This window comes from Colletotrichum costaricense (genome assembly GCF_030867565.1).
Source record: "Colletotrichum costaricense strain IMI 309622 chromosome Unknown Scaffold_20.1, whole genome shotgun sequence".
Classification (NCBI taxonomy): Eukaryota; Fungi; Ascomycota; class Sordariomycetes; order Glomerellales; family Glomerellaceae; genus Colletotrichum; species Colletotrichum costaricense.
In genome coordinates, this window is record NW_026848249.1 from 20,365 (window position 1) to 39,574 (window position 19,210).

Sequence of the window (19,210 nt, forward strand, 5' to 3'; positions counted from 1 at the left end):
TTATAAAAGCTAAACCGTTATAAGGATTTAGATAAGAATAGACCGTTAATAAGAACGTAGTTAATTTATTATTAATATAATAACGTAGCTAAAACGTCCTTATTTACTCGTCCCAATCGTACTAATTTTACTAATTATTAAACTTAACCAACGCTAAATATTTTATAAGACCTTTACTAAGATTATAAGTCGTATTTTATACGTTTTATATAGTTAAATAGTACTACTTATCGTCGATTTTTTAACGCTCTTACTAAGTATATAATTTATATTTAGTATACTTCGTAAGCTATTATTAAAGAGGTATAATAAATAAGTAAGTAGGTTAAGAGTAATTTATTTTATAAAAAATATTAAACGCGCTAATCAAAAAAAATAGCCCTATTTCTAATTTTAAAATAAATAACGACTTTACTATAGTTAATATCAAATAGTTAATAAAAGTTTAAGCTTAATAACTTAAGTACGCAATTAGTAATATTAGTATATATAACCTATTAACTAAGCTATATACCCTTAGGATTATAAGTATTATAAATAACTTTAATAGTACTATAGCTAGCTATTTAGTAGCGCGTTTTATTTATAATAAGGTTTAAATTATAACAAATACGATTATTTTTGCTTCTATATTTTTAAAATTAGTAATAAGAGACTTAGATAATAAGAGAAAGTTATATTTACTCGTATATATATCCGTTAGCCATTTATATAAGCGAGCTCGAGATTAGTTTATATTTATAAAATAGAGATTTACAAAAACTTTAATTAACTTTATTATAAGTTTTAATATTAACTATAATATATATAGGAATTATTATAACTATATTTGCATAATAGTTTTAACAGATTAGACGTTATAAAACTTAGACAAACTTTTATTTTATATTTCTAATTTACGAAGTTTTATTTAGAGTGGTAAGTTTATTAAGAACTACTAAAGCTAGATTTTATACTTTTTATAAAAGAGCGTTATAAATACTAGCTTAAATAAAAGGAACCCTAGATACCTAATATTTTTTAATATTAAGAGATTATTAAATGTTAGAATAATATAGAGATAGTATAAAGAAGTACGTTATTATAGAATTGCTACTATTATTAAGACGTATATTAGGAGATTTAATAACGTAGCTAGACTCTTTAAAAACTTAATTTACCCTTTTTTTATTTAGCTTAAGTAAGAGCGTAATTAATAAATAAACTATAAAACTACGGTAGTAAATCTATTTACGTATTTAGAGGTCCTAAACAATATAATAAATAGTTTAGGTAAGATATATTAGCTATTATATAAATACTATTAGGGCTAACCTCTATTATACAAAGATTCTTATAGAGTTTGTAAGATCCTTTTTTGTTTTAGTTATTTATTATAAAGTAATTAAAGTTCTGTTATTAGAGGAAAGAAGGACTTTTTTATTATAAGATAATATTAAGTAGCTACGGTAGTATAGTAATAATAAAGGGGGTATATCCTATCAACTACTATAAAGCGATAGTATATACGAGTGCGGAGTAAGAATTAACTAGGTATTATTCTAATTTATTTTAACTATATCCGTAAATTAAAAAATTTATATTTTAGAGAATTTGGAAAAAAGCTAGAGACTATTATATTATTACTTTATAATAGTCGATAGGATAGGCTATTTTATTTTTTATTTACAATATAGTATACAAAAGAATTTGTAAGTACTCGATTCTTTTATTTACAACCTAGTAAACAAAAGAATTTTAAGATTTTAGTTAATTTAAGATTTTAATTAATTTTTTTATTTACGACCTAACGAACGAAAGAATTTATAAATACTAGATTCTTTTATTTACGACCTTGCGTACAAAAGAATTTGTAGGTACTTAATTCTTTCGTTTACGATATAGCGAACTAAAGAATTTTAAGATTTTAGTTAATTTAAGATTTTAGTTAACTTAAGATTTTAGTTAATTCTTTTATGTACGATATGGCGAACGAAAGAATTTTAAGATTTTAGTTAATTTAAGAGTTTAGTTAATTTAAGATTTTAGTTAATTCTTTTATTTACGACCTGGCGCACGAAAGAATTTATAAGTACTAGATTTTTTTATTTATAATATAGCGAACTAAAAAATTTTAAAATTTTAGTTAATTTAAGATTTTAGTTAATTTAAGAGTTTGGTTAATTTAAGAGTTTAGTTAATTTAAGATTTTAGTTAATTTAAGAGTTTGGTTAATTTAAGATTTTAGTTAATTCTTTCGTTTATTATATAGCGAACGAAAGAATTACTAAGATTTTAGTTAATTCTTTTATTTAATATATAGTAACCAAAAGAATTTTAAGATTTTGCTTAATTCTTTTGTATACTATATAGCGAATAAAAGAATTTTAAGATTTCGGTTAATTCTTTTGTTTAATATATAGCGACTAAAAGAATTTTAGGATTTTGCTTAATTCTTTTGTTTATTACGTAGCGAATAAAAGAATTCTAGGATTTTAGTTAATTCTTTTATTTAATATATGGCGACTAAAAGAATTACTGAGATTTTAGTTAATTCTTTTAGTTATTATTTAACGGCCGAAACGTTTTTTAGAATTTACTTATTTAACGGACGAAAGAATATTATAAATTTGCTCAAACCCTTTAGTTACTATTTAACGATTAAAAGAACTTCGAGATTTTGCCCAATTCTTTCGGTTACTACTTAATAACCTTAATTTTCTGAGATTTTAGCTAATTCTTATAATTAGTATTTAGTAAATGAGATATTTGTGAGGTTTTGTTTTAAAATATCTAATCCTATGTTTGTAAGCTTATTGTTATTATAACTATATTAATTAACTTTATTATATTTTATTTTATTTATATATAATAGCTAGGAAGGGTGTTAGGGTTATAAGACTATTTAGCCTTATATATATTCTTATTTACGTTAAGAAGGGGGGGGGGTTACCTTAGACAATAAGTCTTCTTAAGGGAAATATAATATTGCGGTTAAAGGGGACTTCTAATTTAATAAAACGTAGTTATAGCTACTTAGCCTCCCGTAGCCCGACTATATCTTACGTAATACTAATAATATAATTACTAAGATTTATACTCATAAGCGTTTTTTATTATAACGCATACCTCGCTCTTATTTTTAACTTTTAAAAAATAATAACTACTTTTTACGTATTATAACGCCCATAATAACGTAAATAAAATATACGTCGTTATGTTTTAATAAAACACTTTTTATTAATTTTTAAAGTTTTCTTAATAGTAGGTGCTTTTTATAACCTATATTCTATTTATCTTAGCTTTATTTTAAGTTTAATCGCTTTTAAATTTAATTAATTAGAATTACGTTACGTTACGTTAGGCTATTATTTTTATAAGTTAACTTAATTCTATTAGTTACTACGTGATAGATAAAAGAATATAGTAAGTTTATATAATTTTTTTAGTTATTACGCAACGGATAGAAGAATATTATAAGTTTACTTAATACTTTTAGTTACTACGTAATGGACAAAAGAATTTTAAAATTTTAATTAATTTTTTTATTTATTATATAGTAATCGAAAGAATTATTAAGATTTTAGTTAATTCTTTTATTTATTATATAGCGTACGAAAGAATTTGTAAATACTAAATTTTTTTATTTATGACCTAGTGTATAAAAGAATTTATAGGTACTAAATTTTTTTATTTATGACCTAGCGAATAAAAGAATTTATAGGTACTCGATTTTTTTATTTATGACTTAGCGAACGAAAGAATTTATGGGTATTAGATTCTTTTGTTTATTATATAGCAAATAAAAGAATTTGTAAGTACTAGATTTTTTTATTTATTATATAGTGAATAAAAGAATTTATAGGTACTAGATTCTTTTGTTTATTATATAGCGTATAAAAGAATTTATAAATACTTAATTTTTTTGTTCGCGACTTAGTAAACGAAAGAATTTCAAAATTTTGGTTAATTTAAGATTTTAGTTAATTTTTTTGTTTATAATATAGCGAATAAAAGAATTTTAAGATTTTAGTTAATTTAAGATTTTAGTTAATTCTTTTATTTATTATATAGTAAATAAAAGAATTTGTAAGTATTAGATTCTTTTATTAGCGACCTCGCGTACGAAAGAATTTATAAGTATTAGATTCTTTTATTTATAACCTAGCGAACGAAAGAATTTATAAATATTAGATTTTTTTGTTTATTATATAGCGAACGAAAGAATTTGTAGGTATTCGATTTTTTTATTTACGACTTTGCGTACGAAAGAATTTATAAATACTCGATTCTTTTATTTATGACCTAGCGAACGAAAGAATAATTAAGATTTTAGTTAATTCTTTTATTTATTATATAGTAACTAAAAGAATTACTAAGAATTTAGTTAATTCTTTTAGTTATTACTTATTAAACAAAAGATTTTTTAGTTATTACTTATTAAATAAAAGAATTTCTTAAGTTTTATTTAATTCTTTTAGTAATTACTTAATAGCTAAAAAAATTCCGTAAACTTATTTACTTATTTTTATTTATATTAAATTATTAAAAGAACTTTTATTTCGTAATATTAGGCGGCCATAGTGGTAAAGTAATATTAAGTAGCTATAGTAGTAAAGTAATATTAAGTGGCTACGGTGGTAAAGTAATATTTAGTAGCTACGGTAGTAAAGTATTATCAAGTAGCTATGGTAATAAAGTAATATTTAATAATTACGGTAGTAAAGTAATATTATATTTTATAATTAAAAAAATTAACTTATTTAAATTTAATAAAAAGTAATAACTAGGTAGTTATAATATAATAATACTCTTATAAATTTCTTACTTTTTTAAAATATGCCTTATTTTTAACTAAAAAGTATGCGAAATTCTTAAAATTTCCTAAACCTAAGCCCATTTAGCCTACTTGATAGTATTACTTATACCTATAACTTTAAATACTATTTAACCTACCTATTAGGACCGATCTATCTCTAAATAGGGTAACGTAAAAGGGGTCTAATAGGTTTATATTAGCTACGTAATACTTAATCTCCTATAACTCTTACCCTTTTACTTAGTACGTATACTAAAAATAATTTTTAATACTAAAACCGGGCCAGATAATAAAATAGTAAAAGCGGTATAAGAATATATAATAATATTTTTTTATAAGAATATACTTATTTACGTTAATATCCTCTATTTTACTTATTAAATATAATATATCCTCCCTACCCCTCCCTCTTCGGGCTACCTAACCCCGGGGTATACTTATTAATATAATTAAGAGGAGAGGGGGGTAGCTAAAATATACTACTACTTTCGTATTACTAAACTACCCTAACCCTAAGAATAGGTAGGGTTAAATAATAAACTAATATAAAATAAGCTTATTAGCTAGTTAAAAAAGATAGTATCTTATTTTATAGTACTAGTTAAAAGGGTGGGTAAGTAAATAAGGAGGCTTAAGTTTTTTTAAAAAAAGTAATATAAGTAAATAGGTACTAGGCTACTTACTTTATATCCTTTTTATATTAAAATTGCGCTATTTATCCTATTTACTCTCCCTTTTTCTTATTTTATTTTTCTTCCTTTTTTTTAATAATAAGGCGTAGTATATATAGGGGCCTTTTACTAATTTATATATTTATAAAAAAGCTACGGAGAACTAGTTATAGAACTTATTTTTATTCCTATATTATTTCTTAGCTAATTATCTAGCCGTACTTATATAAAATAAGGATAGAGATAATACGAAACTTTACGTACTACCCGTTATTATAAGCTATATTAATACCCACTACTATCCCTAACCCTTAAAAAAAAAAAAAAAAAAAATAAAAAAAAAAAGAAGGGAATAGCCCGCGCTAGTATCCTTATTAATATAATATAATACGGGACGGGTTATAAATATTATCGTAATAAGAGTATATTTATATAAAGTATTTACTTTATAATAATATAAGTAATATAATTTAAAAACGATATATATAAAAATAGGTAAAACTATAATCTTACTTAGTTACGCTATATAATATTAGCTTATACTACCCCTTTAATCTTTTTAACTAATCTGTTAGCGGGTCCCCCCTTTAATAAATCTTATTTAATTAGCTAATTAGTTAGCTAGCTAGCTAGGTCGTTCGGTCCTATTAAATCAAAGCGGGGCTACTTAAAGCTCTAGTATTTATTTATTAGCTCCTCTACCCTATAATTATATTTTATTAATAACTTAGTACGTTATTTTTATTTTCTTTTATTTTTATATTAGCTTTTTTTATTCTATTTTTTAATTACTTAACTTATTTAACTAGTTAACTAAGTACTATTACGGGTTAATATATTAATAATATCGTTACGTATTATTATATATCTATCTTAACCCTAGGGGTTTTTTTTTTAGCTCGGGTTAGGTTAGTTAGGGTTTTGTTTCTAACTAATTATTGCCCGGGCCCTATCCTAGACGATTCTATTTTAAAAAATCGACCCCTAGCCCGAGCGCCCCCCGCCGGGCCCGCTACTAATTAGGGCCTAATCGCCGGGGGATAACGGCCAGGGCCATAACCCATAACTCCGACCACGGAGCATTCACTTTTTTTAGCCGGGCTTAGAACTAGATTTGCTAATAAGTAGATAATAGCCAATCATTCTAACTCTATCCTGCCGTAGCGAACGCTTTGAGAAAAATGAGGGCTGTTGTAAGGTAATGACTCCTTTTTAGAGATAGGAACTTTTATTTCGACAAACTTCCGGGGGCTTAGAGAAGCGGTCTGGGAACTCAGGTGATCATGTTCGTTTCCTAATAAAGCCTACATGTACCTATACTCGCCAGGGGAGGGGGTGAAGCATGACATTAGAAGAGCACACCTTCATCCGGGAGAGTTCAAGTCGCGCTAAGATATGCTAGGGGCCTCGGGATAGTTAGTTACTTAATATGTGTGATAAATGCGCCGTTGGCTCGCAACCGCGCCTCGCTCTTACAAACTATCCGGGCGGATGAAGAGCCACATTAGGCAGCTGGGCTCTAGCCTAGATTTTTCCACTCTCATTTATTGAGCTATGTACTAAGTGCAAGTTACATTAAGCCATTATCCGCCGCTTTGTCTTTCAACATTCACACCAAGACTGCAGTAGCCCAACCTTTCTCGTTTCTCCTCCCACCACCAACATTTCATCATGAGAACCAATGGTCTTCTTAGCGCTTTTGCTGCGGCCTTATTGGCGCCTCTCTATGCCACTGCTGCTGTCTTGCCCGAGGAAACCTCGGCCAACATTTCCGCCCGGCAGACGATGACTCTGATGGGGGGGATGGCCGCGACTTGCAACTCCTTTAGCATGAGCAACGTCTACCCGACGTTCCTGTACGCTAATTGCAGAGCTATCGACGGCTCGTGGAAGACTAGCTATGTTTCCCTGGACCTGTGCCTAGCCAACTCTTGCGGCCGTCTGGTGAGCGCGTCAAGGTGAGCTCCCCCTCAAACTGGATTACCCCTCTGCTTCTCCTCGGCTCACATCACCGCGGTCGTTTCTGGCATCATGTGCTAAAGAGTCTAATCTCTCTTAGGGGATCCTACAGCAACTCGTGTTCCGCGAGGTATTGCCAGCTGATAGGCACGAGGTATCAGTGCACCTGCCGGGGCTGCAGTAACAACGACGTCTTCTCCATCATCGAGCTGAGTAAGTGCTTTTTTGCTCCTGATTACCTACGCTTCTGGGCTCTGGTGGCATCGGTTCCCTTGTTGACTCTGATACAGACGATATTGTTGGCAATGACAATGGTGAGCTGATCTGCCACGGACTCAAGTATGTGGGCTAGAGTTAAGGAGAAGGTGGGCGAGTGGATGTGCCCATCTCTATGATAGTCTTTCGCTCTGAGGTTGAATTATTCGATTTTGGTATATTTACATATATATCCCTCTATCCTGTTGGAAGTAAGACTTAAACGTGTAATGTGATTCCGAGAACGATAACGATACGAGTTGATAACGATTTGGCGTGATCTATCTGTTGACGTGGCCTAACTAAACAACATGCCCATATTGTACAGCATCATAAGTCCCTTGCTTACGTTCAGATACAAAGACATCGGTGAGAGCCTTCCAACAAGGATGATCCAATCGCCCGGGCGAACTTGCCGATTACGGTCATAAGCGATCTTTTAGGCTCATTCACGCCCGCTGGCCAGGAGGTTGGAGCGCGGGTGGTTTTCGACTCGGGCCATTACGTACTAAGGTGGCACATGCAGGACGGCATGGCTATGGCACTATACAAGACATCGGAAGGATCTGAATGTCTATTGAACATGATATCGTCGAGCGAAGTGGTCCACGGTTGCGGCAGGAGGTGACTAGCTTCGTCTTGTCGAACTCGTTGCTATCCTGGTTTGCTACGATGAGGTCGCCTTTCCTTGCGTTTTAGTGATCAGCGCCGTCATTTCGAGCAGTGCATGCGGCACAGAAACGGTCTGCAGGGGTTGAATAGGCTCACGCGGACTGGGCGAGAGGAGGGCAGGCTATTGTGAACTGCGTTGGTATATGAAAGTGGATTTTGTTCTAGGACGGTGTCTTTGGTTTTACCCCGCTTAGGCCCAAAGTCGATATAGGCTCATCCGGATCGCTTCGGGAGGCGCCGCGAGCCACAGCCTGGTCAACGAGCAGGGGGAGCTCAAAAGCCTTTTGGCTTGCAGGGCCTGTGAACTTTCCTTTTGCACAAGGTTCATCCACTGGCACTATTTCGTGCCGCAGGGCTAGATCGGGATGTTGATCCAGGGCCCCTTGGAGCTCGCGGGAACGTATCATAGCCGGGGCCGGATGAACAGAATCCTATTATTTCTTCGCCTGGGCAAGCCTGTGGGGCAGCTCTCATGGGTTCAGAGTGGTGATACGTTGATAATCTGTTGACATTGTAGAAGATCGCGATGTGTTGGAGGGCGCAATCATTTCAAGTCTGCTGCGCGCAGTAACATTTTAGACCAACCCACCTTCCCTTTCTGCACCTGCGCCGGTGCATCAAGAGAGACGCATCTCCCAAAGTCGGCTGGATTCTGCTTGGCAACATCTTTTCGTTTCTGCACCGAAAGTTTCTGTACCAACAAGCCCTTGGAACTGTTGGTGCAGGGGAGGTGTGGCTGGCAGGTCTCGACGCAGATATGCTGTTGGAACCGGGGTCCTGCGGTAGGTTGCGATGCGAATATGCGGTTAGAGCTGGGATGGGTTGAGAATAACCCCAGCCACTGGTTCGTAAGAATTATTCAATCAGCGAGGTGGCCGCATTGCATATCAAAAGTTATGACGGCTTTCTTCAAATCATGCCACAGGGCGTGTCAAGCCAAGATGCATCTCGGCTCGCTCCCCAAGGTGTGGCTGTCTTGACTTCCGACTTCCCTGGCTATTGCTCATCCGCATTGGGTGTGGGAATGCCATATCCGGCCTAAAAGATAAGAGTACAGGGGAGGGGTGTTTGGTCATCAAACTGCATCTTGAAAATGTTCTGGAACAGACAGTGATGAGCCCACTTTCAGTCGGTCAAGGATATATGCTGGTAATATGGCCTGTCCATACATTCTGCTCAGCCCGGGTGACATTTTGAACTTCCACTAACAAGGAGAAAGAACTTTGGTTGCGGAAAAGGAAGGAGAATTGAAATAAAGGAACACATGTACACAAACTGAATCAACAGTCTCTATATAAGAGCAATAGTCTATAAGAAGTGCGAAATAAATCCAACTTCCAAGCATCCTCATTCATAAGCCCCAAAGCCTGCAACATCAAAATGCAGTTCACGTCCGCCCTTTCTCTTTTCGCCCTTGTGGTTACACAGGTCAACGCGACTCCAGTGGCTCACACTGTCAATGTAGGGCTTGAACGGCGACAGACGGCTAGTGGCTGCTACTACTTGTATGCATTCTACGGGTCGAACTAACTCCTGCTATTGCCCATGGCTGACGGATGACTCTCAGCTCCGCTCCTCGCTGCTGCGTTCCCGCGGTCTGCCAATGCAGCAACGGTAAGAAAGAGGCACTTACGTACCTTTGACGACAAAGGTCATGCTGACAGAACCTGTAGGTGCCATCTACCAGATCAACCAAGACAACCTCAACAATGGCCGCCACGGTTGCGATCCGCCATGGGGATACATTTCCGCAGGCAACACCCAATTCCCTGGCTACTGCTGCCGGCTTGCTGAGGGACAGCTACCGGAGGGCATCACTGGAGAGGAGGCTCTTCAGTACCTCAGTGACAAACGCTTTGATTTGGGCGAACAGTAAATCAGTTAAGGGGCGAGGGGAAGTTGTTACTTGGAAGCAGCTGTTCACTGTTGTTGGATGTGAAGACTGCTCGCTGGCAAATATACGTAGTAATTGATTGAACACACGAAAACTTGAATCGCTTTTTGAATCGCCTTGTCTTTATTCTTCATTTGTTCCTTATTGCAAGTCTGGTCCAGCTTGGCTTAGCGTGCACGATCTGTAAAGCCGCAAATTGAAGGTATCTACGTTCCCCGGGCCCGTGCCATAATATCGCGCATTTATGGACAGCTGAACTCTGGATCTGTTGGACATGACTTGGAGAAATTCCTTGATTATGTGAATGTCACCCAACAGGGGGGGTACGGAGCGACCCCTGGGCCCACGAGTGGAGAAAAAGCCAAGTCTCTTACCTTAAAGTTGAACCCCTAAGACAAGGTATACTTGGCAGACCATCCTGGCACGTCGGGTCCATCTTCCTCGGGAACGTTGGTGCCCCAACGTGACCGTCCTTGCATACACTCTGTGACCAATAAAACACCGCGGCCTCCGTCACTTACTTCTACTTAAAGAGGCGCATTGCGGCACGGTCAGGCAGCCAATGTTCCCAAATTCAGCCCTCAATGAGAGCCGAATCACTCATTTGCTATATTTCGGGCTCACGTTACTCCCTCGCTATCCCTTACCTCATCTCTGCGGTCCACACAGTTTAGAGTACCGGCAACATGGCTGAGCCGGCCGAACACGACTCCGACGATGAGAAGATCCTCACCTCACCTCCTCCCGAGGGATTCAGTCCGGAGGCCGTACGGAGATTTCTCGACCTCTTTCGCAAGGAAGACGCCCGGGAAATTCTTTTTCAATACGACGCGATCCTACCTCATAACGCCGAGTTCGACCAGCTGCTACGCTGGGTGACCGACCCCACTACCGGTGACACTGCCGTCCACGTCGCTGCTTCTGCTCGAAACATTAGTGCCCTCGGCAGCCACATCGAGAGCTTTGGCAGAGACTGGAGCGCCAATCCCTGGCTCTTGACGTGCTTCAGAGCCCCTTTTTTCCTCCGAAACAAGGCTGGGGATACTGTCTTTCACGTTGCGGCTCGCACTGGCCGTTTAGACGTCGTGAACGGAGTTTGGCGCGTTTTCTGGCTGCATCCAGGATGGAATCAACCCTCCTACGAGTCTGGGTCCGATGCCTACGCGCCTGTTTGCGAAGATTTAGGGGAGTTCGAACACGATCCCGAACAAATATCCGTCCCCGAGTACATGGTGGCCATTGTCCTCTTGGCCAGGAAGAACGGCAACGGCCACACCGCTGCCGACGAAGCCGCTGCGGCTGGCCATCATGACGTCGCGCAGTGGCTGTGGCTGATGCTGGAGCGTCTCACCCTGGGCAATAAGAGAGCGACCGAGAGTAGGATGGCGAGGATGGAAGAGCTGGTTGACAACCGCTACGATATTGATGGACATCATGTTACGCCAGACCAGCTTCCGTATATTAGAAGGTGGACGCAGTTTCTTGACGGACGTGTCATTTCAGGTGACTATTGAGAGAATTTGATGACTTGTATTATTTAATATTGCCATGTTTTTCCGACAGTAGGATAATACAAATCCGGCGGCATCCGACATGGGCGACTTGTACTCTTAGTATCCTCCTGAATTTGTAGACTGCAGGGCTATCGGACCATCCATTGGGAAATGACCAACTAGCGGCTCTAATGCACTGATTTGACCTAAGACACTATAACTAACTCTATCGTAGACGCTGAATGTCTATGGCTGACTACTAAACAGGTGTCCGTGAGTAAAAATCAAAAATCTTGACCTGAGGCCTTTCATAATACAATTAGCCAGTCTACCCCTATTTCTTTAAGGTCCTCGATCCAGTTCCTACTCTCTCTGGTATCTTCACTATGCCTCTTATCCCAAATCATTTCTAAGGTTTTAAGTGCGTCTCTCGTAAGCCCCCAAGGCTCAGCTTCCCAGAGATCATGGAATCTTCTCACAACCCAGGCACGCTTTATACAATCAAACGTTTCCAGACCAGTAACGAAAGCTGGCCACGCGGTCGCTGTGAATAGAGCATCTCCCGGAGGAATTCTCAAAAGGTGGGTGATCACTTCCTCTGCTAGAATTTCCAGATTGTCCGGAAGTACTGCGTTAGGCCATAAAGCAAGAACAACGCGGGACAGATAGATACAGACAGCTGCCCTGTGTGCCGAGGCAATTTCAATTCGCTGAAACATGTCTGCGGCTGGTGAGCGTGACTGTAAGTCAATTGCCCAGGCAGTTGGCCTGAACGACCTTGCAGCTTGCAAGAGACCAAGCGCGTTGTGCCGTTTTGATTTGATAAAATCATCTGAAGACGTGATAGTGTCATCAGTCCTTAAGAGTTGAGAACCTGCTTGTATCAAAGGAAGCAGAGCAGCTGGAAACGAGGAGCAGTGATTGCCTTCTGCATCTTGTAGCAGTGATAAGGTAGTCATTGATAGCCAACTTCGTGGTGAGTAAGAATTTGCGAATGATGACCCAAAGAGATCGTATCTAGTGTACATCAAGTCAGCAGCCATCGATCAGGAGACATGGCGACTTACACTAAGCAGTTTGATATCAAACTGCTGCAAAGTGGACTCCATGCAGTCTCCGTTGCCATTGCAGTTGCAATGAGCTTCTCAATGATCACTCTGGCACCACTGATGTGAAACATCCAGTTGCCTTGCCCAGAGTCTATAAGCTCGCACGAAATGAGGAGGAGCACCACCGCGAGGATCAAATCAACGTTTACTGTGGCCATATCTTCCAGAGCAGACTGAAGCATACCGAGTGCCTGCTGCTTAGCCATAAGTGCGTCGTGGATAATCTCCGGCAGGTCCGGCCCGCATCGCTCCGTTAATAGAGATCTCCGTAAGCTTGTGCTCCTCTGAGTCGAGACTATCATGGCTGACATAACTGAAGATTGTGGCAGCCGTTGATAAGTGTTTGACATGTGCAAAGCTGAATTAGCGACGATGGTCTCCATTAAGATTGGCTGCTTATACGCAATCGCAATCAGCTGGCGGAACGGGTTTCGGTTCGGGATGTCATAGAGAACGAGGTCCCTGCAAACATTACTTGCGACTTTCAACAAACAGTATCAGTACGATGAGCAGCTGGAAAGGCGAATGCGACGTACAATAGGCCATATATCTCCTCGATCGATAGTCCAGACCTTCCGCAAGCGGGTCTATCAACGAACGAGGTAGTGAATGAGAAGATTTCGGCTCCGAACTGGCGGATGGTAGCTGGCGTGTAGACTCGATAGAACCCCACGATGCCTGTAGAGTTGAGATGGTATCTCTTTCGGAGATCTGCCTGGTTTTGTCGGATGCATCGGTCGCCAATTTGCCACGACTCGCCACTCCGTTTCCCCATCGTAATAAGACGCCATATCCAAGACACTTTTGATCTCTACTTGTGCACTTCAGGCAGTGCGGAACGGATCGGTCACATTTCAAGCGGCTACGCCTACAGTTATGGCATGCTCCCGATCTTGAATTCATCGCTTGACTTCAATCTTAAAGGGAGAAGAGATAGGTTTCCAGATTGAAAGAGTGGAATGGCCATTCGTATTTGCAGAAGAAGAAGAAGAAGATGTCGTGCTGAGCGTGAATACAGGTTCGAGATTTAGGGGGTTTTCCTTTGCTGTGCGGGGTACTCTTATCTTGCCGAGTTTGAGTAAACAGCTAAACTCTCACTCGTGCGTCACTCGTGCCGCCCGCAGTGTGGGGCACTGATTTTGGGGCCTCATCGCTTCTTCCTATCAGTCCCTCTCGTCGTCTAGTGTTACGGAGGCTACCGGCAACGCTCACTTCCACGCAGTGCCAGCCACCCACTAGCCATAAGAGGCGCTTTCAGAACCATCCAATCTGGGTGTTCATGAAGGCCAGTGCCTCAGAGGAAGGGCTGATAGAAGATCCTACTGCGTATTACGGAAATGATACATAGTACGTGGGCAGTCTATCACGATTCTATATAGTCTGCAACCCGCTCTTTTGTCTTGAAAGGACGAGACACGTCTACCTCTACCTGCAATCAAACCATTGGAGTCTTCAGCAAAGGCACAATGAGCGTCAAGGGGGGTGGTAAAATTCCAATTTTTCAGTGGACATCACGTATGTGCGCTGCTGAAGCCGAGCTGTGAAATCATTCAACCCGAAAGAGCTAGCCATTTGCGCCTGTATGGTCTCGCTTTTTGTCTTAATTATGCAGTGACACTCGTTTCTGAATCCGGACTAATTTAGGGTTAGGGTTACAGACCCTATTTCTCCCAGTTCTCCATGGCCTGCTCAAATAAAACCGCTTGCTCATCCCAGCCCGGCATAGGGTTGCACTTTCCCCTCTTCAGTCGACTGTCCATCGTCTCCGTGATCATCGCCTCCTCATCGATATCTTTCATCACGTCTTGCTTGAAGATGTAGGACCGGGTCTCGCAGTTCCGCCATCCCGTTCCAGGATTGAGCCAAGCATCCTCCCAATCATTGGTGAAGTAGTGTAGAAAGCTCCCGTGGCTGACGAGCACAACTTGAGGATCCGCATTGCCTCGCTCTGCCAGTTGGCGAATCTTCTGCCGAATGAAGATACGGACTTCGCGAGCTCGGTCTGCTATTGCGTTGCTTTCTGGGCTATAGCGAGTCCCCAAATCCTTCAAGTTCCAGTTGTCCTCAACCAGATCAAGGTTGACAGGCCACTTGGTTTCCGTTACTACATTGTAGAGGATTGTTGTATCACTTCCAGTGTCGCACGGGTCGTCCGAGGTTTCTTGGGCATCAGGAATGGCAATGATTTCGGGGTGACACTTCCGGTTGGTCTTCAGTGCTGGCTGAAACATTAGATAGGCGGACTGAAGTGTTCGGCGCAGCGGAGAAGCAAGGATGAGAGATATCTTCGACTGGTCTGAAAAGGTCGTCTGTCGCAAGGTCATGCATTGCTCTTCGCCCAAGGTGGTCAGGTAAGGGTCAAGAAGAGTGTAGCATCCACCGCCAACATTGTGAAATCCCTGTCCGTGACGGACACAGTGGACAATTGGTGGCATCTGGAAGGATTGAACAGTCAAGATCTTTGTGGTGGAAAATCAAAAAGAAATGTAAGGATTAGATAAATGTCATGATGAGGCGCACTCCTCTTCATCAACGCCAGTCCGATAAATATATACAAGTCTAAACTGCTGAATAATCTTAATCTCCGCTGATACATCGGGATCTGAGTGAATGATAACAACACGCTCTGATATCACAAGGGCAACAACGGTGATTTCCGATCCGATGACTTGGCTCAAGGACGCCGTTTTTGATATGGGGATCTTGATCTAACACGAAAGCGCGATAAATCTTGGGCCAATTGGAAGGCAGGCAGATTAGTTGAGCTAGTACAACATAGGCAGCCAAGACACAAGTCATGCATTAGCGTTTTTTTTTCCCCGACGTCTCTCTGAGAGGTTAGCTAGACTGCCACAGGTATTGGCCTGGCCAACTTCTGATGATGGCTATCAATCAGCCTCAAATCCTGGAGTTCCACCTCGTCAAATGTCCTGATTACAAATAAGCATGGTTACCACTTTACTTTGTGAAGATTTACAACGTGTAGTCTCTTTTATCTAGTATCATGTGAGGTTTCTTGTTCTGCTCTTCTTTAGCGATTGCTTTTCATTAGAGACATCCAGTGGCCAATATCCCAAAAAGTATGGCTCGCTCATGCCTACCTCGACATTCGTCTCAATGCGCCCTCAGCGAGATGCCAACAACACTGGCTTTATCGTCGAGCGGTCGTAGCTCTAGAACTCTGGCGAAAATCGTTTGTCCCTTACCAAATGGCCGCCCGCGTCCGCAGCTGCATGACGCTGCCGAACATGTATCTGCAGTTGATGAGTCTTTCAAGCAAGCGTTGAGCGCCTCGGCCGTGAGCTTCCCCCGATCTTGACAAAGTGCTGTAGCGGAATATACCACGAAGAGAGGATTTAATTGGAAGACATATACATGTACAGTTGAAAACGGCTTGATTCTTCTTAGTGATGGACCCTTAAGGGGTCGTATCTCAACACCGTACGAAGCGGGCTGCCGTCTCGCGGTAAGCAGTATTGTCCGGCAGCAAGTGGGCAGCACCACGTGTGGCGCTGCGATAGAATACTCTCCATCTCCAGCGTACCCATGTCCCAATTCTTGATGCAATACTTCATCTCGGGCTTGACCGTCATCCTCCCAGAGCTGATTAGGGAGCTTGATATTCCACAAGGATCCAGTGTGTGGCCAGCGATCGTCATTCCCTCGTCATCGCCAGCAAATTACGCATCTTCGGCAGTCTTAGGGATATGTTGAGGGGTTAGGGGGATATCACGTCGTCATATGCTGTCTTCCCTAGCTTCTTGCCTGGAGTGTAATAAGCGGATTCAGCATCAATCCGCTGATGCTAAATTTCTGTGGTGCTCTACAAGGACTAGGCGTTGCGGCATCTTTGCCTACCGGAGCCATGCTCATGGGGTCGTTACATCATTCTGAGCCCCGCAAGAAGCTCGTCTCCGCACATAGTGAACGGCACTTCAGCAATACTTGGTTTTTTTGTCGGCATTCTTGTGGCAGGGATCGTGGGTCAGTCCAAGCTATAGGGGTTTTACTTCTGGATTGGCGCCAATCTTAGAGCAGTGGCATTGTTAACTTCAGTCTTGTTCGTTCCGCGTCTGTATTCAACAGACCAAACCCCCAATCGAAGCCAAATTTGACTACCCTGGTGCCATAACCATTTCGTGCGGCCTTATCCTTGTCATATTCTTTATCTTACAATCAGCAAACGCCCCTGCGGGATGGCGAACACCATATCTTTCAATTCGTCTTTTACTTGGTGTCTTGTCCCTCCTTGCTGCAGGCTAATCCACCTATATCGAAACGCGCCTCTCTTCTCAACCTCTCTTACCGGCTTCGGTCCTCACAACACCTGGGATGAGCCCTCTTCTTGAGACCCTCTTTCTGCTATACGACACTTGGGGGATCTTTTCTATATTTAGCACACGTTACTGTCAAGACATCATGACTGCAAGTCCATGACACGTGGTAACGTGGTATACGCCCCTCGGCGTTTCTGGTCTCACACTTAGCATTGTCGAAGGTTTCATCTTACACCTACTTCCAGTGTACGTGCTATTGGTCATATCCGGTCTGGGTGCTATAGGTTCGCAGTTTCTCATAGCCCTAATCCCGCCTAGAGGAAGCTACTAGGCATGGGTCTTTCCTGCAGTCATCTTGAGCACCGTGGGAATTGATCTGTAGACAATCTTGATGTGGTGACACCACCAGCAATGAGAGCTACGTCAACAGAGTACGCCGAGGACCCTATATAAATCGAGGCTGCCTTATGCCCGAGTCGTTTACAAGCGAATAGAAGCACAGTACTAAATACAACGGGAATAACCAATTGAAAACAGCCCGTGCCAACAAAAACACTGCAAAGTGCAAATTATTTCTAGATATGGTCTCCCTATTTTTGATCTTGGAACTAGTAGGCCTTATCCCCACGGCCAAACTGCATACTATTGATTTCACTGTGCATAATAACCCTTGGCTGCATCATTTACGCAATATTGAGGCGCCTTGAACCAGTGACGTGGCCATTGAGGTCGAGGTTGATTCTTTATTGGAGATTGGCATGCAGTTTGAAGGAGTTCTCGGAGCCAAACGTACGCAGTAAGTAATTGTACTCTACTCTTCCCCTCAGGTGTTAGATCCGACGACGCCTTTGAATTCACCGGGCCTCCATTAGATCGGTAATAAAACCCTTTCTGCACCTTTTCCGACCCACATGCTTCAGTAGTTCTGAATGCGCCGCGCCACGTAAGGTAAATCTTGCTTTTATACATAGCTAACGAATGACGCTCAGTTCCGACCCTCGATACTGCGTCCCCGCGGTCTGCCAATGCAGTAACGGTAGGAAAGAGGCATTGGAGCTCCCTGCTTCGACTCCAACATGAGATATTTACAAATAGATTATCTCAGTTTTGTCTCTTGCCCCTCGATAAGACCTAAGCTTGTAAATATGCCGGTGTTTACAAAGTTTATCTCCTGAGATTCTGCCTCAATGACTTGTAGTTCCCCTTGGTAATTGACGTTCTCGGGTGCCGGGCATACGATGCACAGGACCCAGTATGAGAGGGCCGGCAGAAATGTGCACACAAACCAATTCACATCATAAATGCGACGAAGGACCTCTGGTAGTGAGATTGAAGTGTAGACCTGACCGATCACTCCTGGAAGCGTGATTCCCATGAACAGAATCTGGACAACGACCGCACGCCAGTTGAACCCCGCAGAGTAGCGGTACCGTCCGTGGGGGTCGTACAGGCCCGGAACGTCCAACTTGCGCCGTTTGATGAACCAGTAGTCCGTGATCATGATGCTGACTATGCAGCAGATAACGCTGCCATACCCGTTCATAAACTGGAGGAACTGCGCTGCGGTGCTAACTAGCTTCCACGGCGCCAGACACCACGTTCCGATGATTAAGCATATGAAAGAACCTCGCCGCACGTTGATGTAGGACGGGAGAATATTCATGGCATCGTGACCGAAGGGTATCGCGTTGGCGGATATATTACAGGAGACCTGCGACAGGATCCAGAGGCAGCCACACAAGAAGGCGAGGAAGCGGCCGCCAGACCCGGTCCAGAGAGACAGCAATTCGACCGGGCTCCAGATATCGCGCGCATAGAGGGCGCGGCCGGCGCCGACCGTAGCTATGCCGAGGATTGCATAGATAGTTTTGACGATAGGGATCGTAAGGATCTGCGAAAACGGCGCATATCTGCGGGGTGGTATCATGAGTGTTAGGAATCTTGTAACCTTGATTTGATTAGGTTGCATAGCCACTGACCTGGTTTTACTCAGCCTAGAGTAGTCCGACATATTGATGGTCATCGTGAGCCAAGAGTTGGTATTGGCACACAAAGTCGACAGCCAAATCCACGTTCGTGCAG

General features: G+C 40.9%; 6 protein-coding genes across 6 annotated transcripts; 3 read left to right on the plus strand and 3 right to left on the minus strand.

The window, feature by feature from the left end:
* Nucleotides 1-7,140: 7,140 nt before the first annotated feature.
* Nucleotides 7,141-8,311, plus strand: CCOS01_14174 (uncharacterized protein; the record flags this gene model as incomplete). Its single annotated transcript, XM_060462318.1, has 5 exons — nt 7,141-7,427; nt 7,529-7,641; nt 7,719-7,767; nt 8,012-8,052; nt 8,127-8,311. 5 exons carry the CDS (start codon nt 7,141-7,143, stop codon nt 8,309-8,311), a joined length of 675 nt encoding a protein of 224 aa, XP_060306803.1.
* Nucleotides 8,312-9,735: 1,424 nt separating this feature from the next.
* CCOS01_14175 (uncharacterized protein) lies at nt 9,736-10,231 on the plus strand (the record flags this gene model as incomplete). The annotated part of the gene is made up of 3 exons (XM_060462319.1): nt 9,736-9,860; nt 9,923-9,969; nt 10,029-10,231. The coding sequence occupies 3 exons, from the start codon at nt 9,736-9,738 to the stop codon at nt 10,229-10,231; spliced, it is 375 nt and encodes a 124-aa protein (XP_060306804.1).
* A 704-nt stretch (nt 10,232-10,935) lies between these two features.
* CCOS01_14176 (uncharacterized protein) lies at nt 10,936-11,763 on the plus strand (the record flags this gene model as incomplete). The annotated part of the gene is made up of 1 exon (XM_060462320.1): nt 10,936-11,763. One exon carries the CDS (start codon nt 10,936-10,938, stop codon nt 11,761-11,763), a length of 828 nt encoding a protein of 275 aa, XP_060306805.1.
* A 1,042-nt stretch (nt 11,764-12,805) lies between these two features.
* CCOS01_14177 (uncharacterized protein) lies at nt 12,806-13,626 on the minus strand (the record flags this gene model as incomplete). The annotated part of the gene is made up of 2 exons (XM_060462321.1): nt 12,806-13,313; nt 13,388-13,626. 2 exons carry the CDS (start codon nt 13,624-13,626, stop codon nt 12,806-12,808), a joined length of 747 nt encoding a protein of 248 aa, XP_060306806.1.
* An 886-nt stretch (nt 13,627-14,512) lies between these two features.
* Nucleotides 14,513-15,286, minus strand: CCOS01_14178 (phosphoglycerate mutase family protein; the record flags this gene model as incomplete). Its single annotated transcript, XM_060462322.1, has 1 exon — nt 14,513-15,286. The coding sequence occupies one exon, from the start codon at nt 15,284-15,286 to the stop codon at nt 14,513-14,515; it is 774 nt and encodes a 257-aa protein (XP_060306807.1).
* Nucleotides 15,287-18,224: 2,938 nt separating this feature from the next.
* CCOS01_14179 (NCS1 nucleoside transporter) lies at nt 18,225-19,151 on the minus strand (the record flags this gene model as incomplete). Its single annotated transcript, XM_060462323.1, has 2 exons — nt 18,225-19,038; nt 19,108-19,151. 2 exons carry the CDS (start codon nt 19,149-19,151, stop codon nt 18,225-18,227), a joined length of 858 nt encoding a protein of 285 aa, XP_060306808.1.
* Nucleotides 19,152-19,210: the final 59 nt, after the last annotated feature.